Source organism: Notechis scutatus, chromosome 14 (genome assembly GCF_049901735.1).
Source record: "Notechis scutatus isolate UNSWTSFEM ecotype Mainland chromosome 14, rNotScu1.2, whole genome shotgun sequence".
Classification (NCBI taxonomy): domain Eukaryota; kingdom Metazoa; phylum Chordata; class Lepidosauria; order Squamata; family Elapidae; genus Notechis; species Notechis scutatus.
In genome coordinates this window covers 4,744,891-4,754,269 of record NC_142022.1, presented here as the reverse complement: position 1 = coordinate 4,754,269, position 9,379 = coordinate 4,744,891, and the positions used below count along the sequence as shown (strand labels likewise).

The 9,379-nt window shown below is 46.1% G+C and overlaps 1 protein-coding gene across 2 annotated transcripts in view; it reads right to left on the bottom strand.

Annotated features, from left to right (window-relative positions):
- Window positions 1-4,931, bottom strand: part of SLC29A2 (solute carrier family 29 member 2) — a 23,011-nt gene extending 18,080 nt beyond the window's left edge. The window contains exons 1-2 of one of the 2 annotated variants that reach the window (XM_087943753.1): window positions 4,541-4,931; window positions 1,045-1,143 (exon numbers count right to left, since the gene is read on the bottom strand). In XM_087943753.1, coding sequence (XP_087799879.1) covers window positions 1,045-1,073 — 29 coding nt within the window. In that variant the 5' untranslated portion in view covers window positions 1,074-1,143; window positions 4,541-4,931. The remainder of the gene's footprint in view (window positions 1-1,044; window positions 1,144-4,540) is intronic. The other variant, XM_087943752.1, reaches the window with a different exon arrangement.
- Between the last annotated feature and the right edge of the window lie 4,448 nt (window positions 4,932-9,379).

Sequence of the window (9,379 nt, the reverse complement as noted above, 5' to 3'; positions counted from 1 at the left end):
GATAGATAGATAACGAAATAGAGAAATGTATAAATAGAAATAGAAATCTTTAATAGATAGATGCTGATAGGCAGGCAGAATGGATGGGATAGATAGATATAGACAGAAAGAAATAGAGAAATGGATAAATAGAAATATATTAATCATTAATAGATAGATGCTGAGACAGACAGAATGGATGGGATAGATAAAATGGATGGGATAGATAGATAGATAGATAGATAGATAGATAGATAGATAGATAGATAGATAGATAGATAGATAACAAAATAGAGAAATGGATAAATAGAAATAGATTAGTCATTAATAGATGCTGAGATAGACAGATAGACAATGTTCTTGAAAAAGCTGAGGTTTTTCTCCTGATTCATTCAGGGGTGTGTGTGTGTGTGTGTGTGTGTGTGTGTGTGTGTGTGTGTGTGTAACTGTGGCCTTTATTTATTTCTAAACCTGAAAATGCAGTTTGCAGAAGACAGAGTAGAACTTTTGGTGGGAGGGAAGAAAGGGCTAGAAAAGAAATCCCTGTTCGCCAGGAAAACCTTGAAGATTTCAGAGTTTTCATCCTCATCCTGCTAGCAAAAACACTCTACATATGCTCAGAATGACAGAGGCACATCCTGCCTCTTAAGGACACAAGAGGTTGTCTCAAGAGGTGCTAAAATTCCTTTCCATCGAAACGGCTGATGACATTGCTCAGGTTTCTAAGGAATTAACCCCAAACAGAGCCTGTAGGATTGATTCTTGCATCCTAAGATTTTCCAAGCACATACCGTCCCTGTCCTACTGTTCCCATTTATTTGTACTTATTCATCATGTATATACTTATACCTGTTTATACTTATAGGTTTATATGTTATGTTCATACTTATATTTGTTTTCTCATACATGATAGATAAATAGATAGATAAATAGATAGATAGATAGATAGATAGATAGATAGATAGATAGATAGACAGACAGACAGACAGACAGACAGACAGACAGACAGACAGACAGGCCACAAGAGCATCTTATGCTAAAGGAAACACACACATTGCAACTTACACGTCTCTGGGCATTTCCTGTGGTCCCATGATTAACCGATTTCCTAAGTGGGAACAGGAAACGTAGCGCAATTGCTCTTCTATCCGACCACAGCTGGATCTGGAGGGTAAAAGAAAATTATTGAAAGAGGAAATTCAGCCTACCGTCTCCCAGGAGCTGAACCCAGCAGCAGGTGCCTTTGCCCTTCGTAGAATCACAAGGCTAGAAAGGGGCCTTGGAGGTCTTCTAGTCCAACCCTCTGCCAAAGCAGGAGATCTTACACCAGCTCAGACAAATAGGCGTCCAATTTTTTTTCTTTGAAAAACGATTTTTAAAAGAGAATTATTTGTAATATCCCACCTTTATTATTTTTATAGATAATTCAAGGCAAGGGATATAGATAGATAGATAGATAGATAGATAGATAGATAGATAGATAGATAGATAGATAGATAGATAGATAGATAGGAGAGATGAGATATTAGATTGATAGACAGATGATGGACAGACAGATCTAATAGATAGATAGACAGATCTGATAGAGATAGATAGATAGATAGATAGATAGATAGATAGATAGATAGACAGACAGACAGACAGACAGATAGATATGATAGAGATAGAGATATCAGAGATGGATTAGACTGATAGACAGATAAGATAGATAGATAGATAGATAGATAGATAGATAGATAGATAGATAGATAGATAGATAGATAGACAGACAGATATAAGAGAGAGAGGTGATAGAGAGAGAGAGAAATGAGAGAGATATGGTAGGCAAGTAGGTAGGTAGGCAGATCGATCGATCCAACACATCTTCTTCCTACTATTTTTCTCCACGATAACAGTCCTGTGACATGGGTTGGGCGGAGAGAGAATGACTGGCCCAAAGTCATCCAGCCAGTTTTCATGGCTAAGGCGGGACTAGAACTCATCGTCCCCTGGTGATTGGCCCAAAGTCACCCAGCTAGCTTTTCTGCCTAAGGAAGGACTAGAATTCACCGTCTCCCGCTCTCTTGCCTGATGACATATTATGCTTCATTATGAAACTTTGTGGTCGGGGTTAGTTTTTGGGGAGGAAAATATGAGGGAAAAACTTCAGCCTCTGCCCACCAGCATCCATTCATCCATTAATCTGGCTAGCCTCCTGTCAGTGTGTGAGAGTTGAGGGCTGTTTGGAAACTGAAGCAGTATTTGTTGTGTGAACAAGGAGACAGCAAGGAGCCTGGGCATGGCTTAGCTCAACTGTTCTGTACTAAAGCTGCTTGATGCTGTGAAACTAAAACTGAAACTCGTCTCCTCTGCTTGCTTTTTGCATTTGGAAGAGATTTCTTTTCAGGTGGGGAGGGAGAGTCGAACTCCTTAGCATCGGAAATACTAATGATCTGATGGTCATTTGGAAAAATCCTTTCTGAGTGAGCACCTAGAAGCCAAGAGGAACCTACGTGCCAAATTTCAAGTTTGTAGGCTTTACAGTTCTGGAGATTTTGTGATGATGCGTAGTGATATTTCACTTTAGATAGATAGATAGATAGATAGATAGATAGATAGATAGATAGATAGATAGATAGATAGATAGATAGATAGATAGATAGATAGATAGATAGATAGATAGATAGATAGATAGATAGATAGATAGATAGATAGAAGGAAGGAAGGAAGGAAGGAAGGAAGGAAGAAAGATAAAAGCATAGCTACAACAAAAGAGACGTTTATGCAATTTGAAGCAGAATTGAGAAAGCCAGGCTGGGTCAAAGGCTTTTCAGTGCTGGGAAACATTTTTGTGGAGGGTTGTTTGATCTAGTTAGCCTTTTAAAACTGGCCAGTTCACACCAGTTAGGCCTGATTCAGGGGTTACGACATCCAGAAACTACTTCATATCCTGACCTTGATGAATCAACCTGCCCTGAAGATGGCCACGTGGCTACCTGGCCTGGTTAAATCTGGAAGAGTCAGAATTGGCTTGTGGGTTTACCTGGCACTCTTATTTCGGTTGTACCAGGAGGGTTATATTCACACCATCATCATAACAAAAAAAAGCTGAAATCAGATTTTTATTCCAAAAGTACAATTAAGTTATTTACATTGTCCTGCATTTGTACCCAGTGGGTTGATAATTTTCTACACCTAATTGCGTCTGTCTGACTTTATTTTTATTCTGAAATTGCTTCCAGATTTTGGGCTTGCAATGAAAACAACAACAACAACAAAACCTAGATTTTTGTTTTTGTTAACTAGACAGGCTTATTGGTATAGAAATGGCTTGTACATGATGTTTTATGTAAAAGCAAAAAAGTTGTGGTTGTAATGTTGTCTTCCACTATGCTAAAGAACCTTGCCTGCCCCCCCGCCGTTTCCTTTTCTCACTATATTTCTTTTCCCCTTCCCTCCCCTCTTCTTAGTTTTCTACTACTTTTCTTTTTCTTTTTCTTTGTATTTTATATTTTGAAAAACCAATAAGATCATACAGAGATAGATATAGATAAATAGATGATAGAGATGATAAATGAGATAGAGGTGGTAGGTAGGTAGATAAATAGATAGAGATGATAGAGATGATAGATTTAGAGGTAGACAGAAAAATGATAGAGAGATACAGACAGATAGAGATCATAGATGACTGATAGACAGACAGGATAGATGATAGACAGAAAAATAGATTATATAGCTAGATAGAAAAATGAGAAATAATAGATATAGATATACTGGTAGATCGATAGAAAAACGATAATGATACGTAGATGATATAGATAGAGACAGACACAGACAGAGATCATAGATAGATGATTGATAAGACAGACAGATGATAGATAGATATAGAAAAATGATAAGAGATGGTACATAGGTAGGAGGTAGATAGAGATAGATAGATAGATAGATAGATAGATAGATAGATAGATAGATAGATAGAGATGATAAATGAGATAGAGGTGGTAGGTAGGTAGATAAATAGACAGAGATGATAGAGATGATAGCTATAGAGGTAGACAGAAAAATGATAGAGAGAGAGATACAGATAAGAGATGGTAAGTAGGTAGGTAGATAGATAGATAGATAGATAGATAGATAGATAGATAGATAGATAGATAGATAGATAGATAGATAGATAGATAGATAGATAGATAGATAGATAGACAGACAGACAGACAGACAGATAGGTAACTTGCTGCATTTACACAAACCACCTTCTCCCAGACCAGGCTGTGATGTGCAGAGATGCCCCACTCAGGGGGGTTAACAGGATGGGGTGTTTCAGACCCGGGTTGGGGTCCCCCACCCCAAAGGCTGATCTGAGCCTAGTTAGCCGGTTTGCGGGGGAGAAGGGGCTCCCATGTCCCCTTCACACGACCCAGAAGTGTCCCCCGACCCCTTTTCTCCTTCGTCCCATCCAGCGGCCCCGACCTGCCCTTCGTTGCACGAGGCAACCCCTTCCCGAGAAAACCCAGATTAACGCGCGCGCGCACACACAAACACGGGTAACCCGGTCTTGCGAATGCAGCCCCGCGGCTCCTACCTGGTTCGGTCACCGGAGTCGGAGGACCCCGATCTTCCGCAGGGAAGAGGCCGGCATCGCCCCGCGGCTTCCCCCAGGGATGCCTGGAGCTTACGACCCGCGGCGGGTTGCCGAGAGCGGCCGGGACCCCCAGACCCGCCCGGGGCTTCTGAGTCTGGGCGAGCCGCAGCCGCCGGCCCCACGCAAGACCCCGGCAGGCCCTGGACGGGGAGGAGCCGGCCCCGCTCGGCGTCTGCGTGCTGGCTGGCGAGGCCGCCGTCCTCCGAACGACCTCTGCCGGGAAGGGCCCGGCCAGTATCCCCGGTGGCCGCGCTCCCTCCCTGCGCGCTCCCGGGCCGCCCGGCGCTAAGCGGCCGGGGATGAAAGAAGGGAAGGGAGAAATAGATGAAGGAGGAGGGAGGGAAGGAGGGAAGCAAAGGGAGAAATAGGGAAGGAAGGAAGAAGGAAGGAAGGAATGGAGGAAAGCAAAGGGAGAAAGAGGGAGGGAGGAAAAGAGGGAAGGAATGGAGGGAAGCAAAGGGAGAAATAGGGAGGGAGGGAGGGAGGAAATGAGGAAAGCAAAGAGAAATAGGGAAGGGGGAGGAAAAGAGGGAAGGAATGGAGGGAAGCAGAAAGAGGGAGGGAGGGAAGGAGAAAAAGAGGGAAGGAATGGAGGGAAGCAAAGGGAGAAAGAGGGATGAAAGAAGGGAAGGGAGAAATAGATGAAGGAGGAGGGAGGGAAGGAGGGAAGCAAAGGGAGAAATAGGGAAGGAAGGAAGGAAGGAAGGAATGGAGGAAAGCAAAGGGAGAAAGAGGGAGGGAGGAAAAGAGGGAAGGAATGGAGGGAAGCAAAGGGAGAAATAGGGAGGGAGGGAGGGAGGAAATGAGGAAAGCAAAGAGAAATAGGGAAGGGGGAGGAAAAAAGAGGGAAGGAATGAGGGAAGCAGAAAGAGGGAGGGAGGGAAGGAGAAAAAGAGGGAAGGAATGGAGGGAAGCAAAGGGAGAAAGAGGGATGAAAGAAGGAAGGAGAAATAGATGAAGGAGGAGGGAGGGAAGGAGGGAAGCAAAGGGAGAAATAGGGAAGGGAAGGAAGGAAGGAAGGAATGGAGGAAAGCAAAGGGAGAAAGAGGGAGGGAGGAAAGAGGGAAGGAATGGAGGGAAGCAAAGGGAGAAATAGGGAGGGAGGGAGGGAGGAAATGAGGAAAGCAAAGAGAAATAGGGAAGGGGGAGGAAAAGAGGAAAGGAATGGAGGGAAGCAGAAAGAGGGAGGGAGGGAAGGAGAAAAAGAGGGAAGGAATGGAGGGAAGCAAAGGGAGAAAGAGGGATGAAAGAAGGGAAGGGAGAAATAGATGAAGGAGGAGGGAGGGAAGGAGGGAAGCAAAGGGAGAAATAGGGAAGGAAGGAAGGAAGGAAGGAAGGAATGGAGGGAAGCAAAGGGAGAAATAGGGAGGGAGGGAGGGAGGAAATGAGGAAAGCAAAGAGAAATAGGGAAGGGGGGGGAAAAGAGGGAAGGAATGGAGGGAAGCAGAAAGAGGGAGGGAGGGAAGGAGAAAAAGAGGGAAGGAATGGAGGGAAGCAAAGGGAGAAAGAGGGATGAAAGAAGGGAAGGGAGAAATAGATGAAGGAGGAGGGAGGGAAGGAGGGAAGCAAAGGGAGAAATAGGGAGGGAGGGAGGAAAGGAAGGGAGGGAGGAAATGAGGAAAGCGAAGAGAAATTGGGAAGGAGGAAAAGAGGGAAGGAATGGAGGGAAGCAAAGGGAGAAAGAGGGATGAAAGAAGGGAAGGGAGAAATAGATGAAGGAGGAGGGAGGGAAGGAGGGAAGCAAAGGGAGAAATAGGGAAGGAGGGAGGGAAGGAAGGGAGGGAGGAAATGAGGAAAGCGAAGAGAAATTGGGAAGGAGGAAAAGAGGGAAGGAATGGAGGGAAGCAAAGGGAGAAATAGGGAGGGAGGGAGGGAGGAAATGAGGAAAGCAAAGAGAAATAGGGAAGGGGGGAGGAAAAGAGGGAAGGAATGGAGGGAAGCAGAAAGAGGGAGGGAGGGAAGGAGAAAAGAGGGAAGGAATGGAGGGAAGCAAAGGGAGAAAGAGGGATGAAAGAAGGAAGGGAGAAATAGATGAAGGAGGAGGGAGGGAAGGAGGGAAGCAAAGGGAGAAATAGGGAAGGAAGGAAGGAAGGAAGGAATGGAGGAAAGCAAAGGGAGAAAGAGGGAGGGAGGAAAAGAGGGAAGGAATGGAGGGAAGCAAAGGGAGAAATAGGGAGGGAGGGAGGGAGGAAATGAGGAAAGCAAAGAGAAATAGGGAAGGGGGAGGAAAAGAGGGAAGGAATGGAGGGAAGCAGAAAGAGGGAGGGAGGGAAGGAGAAAAAGAGGGAAGGAATGGAGGGAAGCAAAGGGAGAAAGAGGGATGAAAGAAGGGAAGGGAGAAATAGATGAAGGAGGAGGGAGGGAAGGAGGGAAGCAAAGGGAGAAATAGGGAAGGAAGGAAGGAAGGAAGGAATGGAGGAAAGCAAAGGGAGAAAGAGGGAGGGAGGAAAAGAGGGAAGGAATGGAGGGAAGCAAAGGGAGAAATAGGGAGGGAGGGAGGAAGGAAATGAGGAAAGCAAAGAGAAATAGGGAAGGGGAGGAAAAGAGGAAAGGAATGGAGGGAAGCAGAAAGAGGGAGGGAGGGAAGGAGAAAAAGAGGGAAGGAATGGAGGGAAGCAAAGGGAGAAAGAGGGATGAAAGAAGGGAAGGGAGAAATAGATGAAGGAGGAGGGAGGGAAGGAGGGAAGCAAAGGGAGAAATAGGGAAGGAAGGAAGAAGGAAGGAAGGAATGGAGGAAAGCAAAGGGAGAAAGAGGGAGGGAGGAAAAGAGGGAAGGAATGGAGGGAAGCAAAGGGAGAAATAGGGAGGAGGAGGGAGGAAATGAGGAAAGCAAAGAGAAATAGGGAAGGGGGAGGAAAAGAGGGAAGGAATGGAGGGAAGCAGAAAGAGGAGGGAGGGAAGGAGAAAAAGAGGGAAGGAATGGAGGGAAGCAAAGGGAGAAAGAGGGATGAAAGAAGGGAAGGGAGAAATAGATGAAGGAGGAGGGAGGGAAGGAGGGAAGCAAAGGGAGAAATAGGGAGGGAGGGAGGAAAGGAAGGGAGGGAGGAAATGAGGAAAGCGAAGAGAAATTGGGAAGGAGGAAAAGAGGGAAGGAATGGAGGGAAGCAAAGGGAGAAAGAGGGATGAAAGAAGGGAAGGAGAAATAGATGAAGGAGGAGGGAGGGAAGGAGGGAAGCAAAGGGAGAAATAGGGAAGGAGGGAGGGAAGGAAGGGAGGGAGGAAATGAGGAAAGCGAAGAGAAATTGGGAAGGAGGAAAAGAGGGAAGGAATGGAGGGAAGCAAAGGGAGAAATAGGGAGGGAGGGAGGGAGGAAATGAGGAAAGCAAAGAGAAATAGGGAAGGGGGAGGAAAAGAGGGAAGGAATGGAGGGAAGCAGAAAGAGGGAGGGAGGGAAGGAGAAAAAGAGGGAAGGAATGGAGGGAAGCAAAGGGAGAAAGAGGGATGAAAGAAGGAAGGGAGAAATAGATGAAGGAGGAGGGAGGGAAGGAGGGAAGCAAAGGGAGAAATAGGGAGGGAGGGAGGAAAGGAAGGGAGGGAGGAAATGAGGAAAGCAAAGAGAAATAGGGAAGGGGGGGGAAAAGAGGGAAGGAATGGAGGGAAGCAGAAAGAGGGAGGGAGGGAAGGAGAAAAAGAGGGAAGGAATGGAGGGAAGCAAAGGGAGAAAGAGGGATGAAAGAAGGGAAGGGAGAAATAGATGAAGGAGGAGGGAGGGAAGGAGGGAAGCAAAGGGAGAAATAGGGAGGGAGGGAGGAAAGGAAGGAAGGGAGAAATAGGGAAGGAGGAAAGGAAGGAAGGAAGGAAGGAAGGAAGGAAAGGAGGAAAGCAAAGAAATAGGGGAGGGGAGGAAAGAGGGGAAGGAATGGAGGGAAGCAAAGGGAGAAAGGGAGGGAGAAAAGGAAGGAAGAAAAGAAGAGAAGCAAAGAGAGAAATAGGGAAGGAGAAAAAGAGGGAAGGAATGGAGGGAAGCAAAGGGAGAAAGAGGGAGGGAGGGAGGAAAGGAAGGACGGGAGAAATAGGGAAGGAGGGGGAGGAAAGGAAGGGAGGGAGGAAATGAGGAAAGCAAAGAGAAATAGGGAAGGGGAGGAAAAGAGGGAAGGAATGGAGGGAAGCAAACAGAGAAAGAGGGAGGGAAGGAGGAAAGGGAGAAATAGGGAAGGAGGGGGAGGAAAGGAGGAGAGGAAGGAAAGGAGGAAAGCAAAGAGAAATAGGGAAGGGGAGAGGAAAAGAGGGAAGGAATGGAGGGAAGCAAAGGGAGAAAGAGGGAGGGAGGGAGGAAAGGAAGGGAGAAATAGGGAAGGAGGGAGGGAGGGAAGGAGGGAAGGAGGAAAGCAAAGAGAAATAGGGGAGGGGGAGGAAAGGAGGGAAGGAATGGAGGGAAGCAAAGGGAGAAATAAGGAGGGAGGGAGGGAGGAAAGGAAGGAAGGAAGGAAAGGAAAGGAAAGAGAAATAGGGAAGGGGGAAAAGAGGGAAGGAATGGAGGGAAGGAAAGGGAGAAATAGGGAAGGAGGGGGAGGAAAGGAGGAAAGCAAAGAGAAATAGGAAAGGGGGGTGAAAAAGAGGGAAGGAATGGAGGGAAGCAAAGGGAGAAATGAGGGAGGGAGGGAGGAAAGGAAGGAAGGAAGGAAGGAAAGGAGGAAAGCAAAGATAAATAGTGAAGGAGAGAAGGAGAAAAAGAGGGAAGCAATGGGGGAAGCAAAGGGAGAAAGGGAGGGAGAAAAGGAAGGAAGGAAAGAAGGGAAGCAAAGAGAGAAATAGGGAAGGAGAGAAGAAGAAAAACGG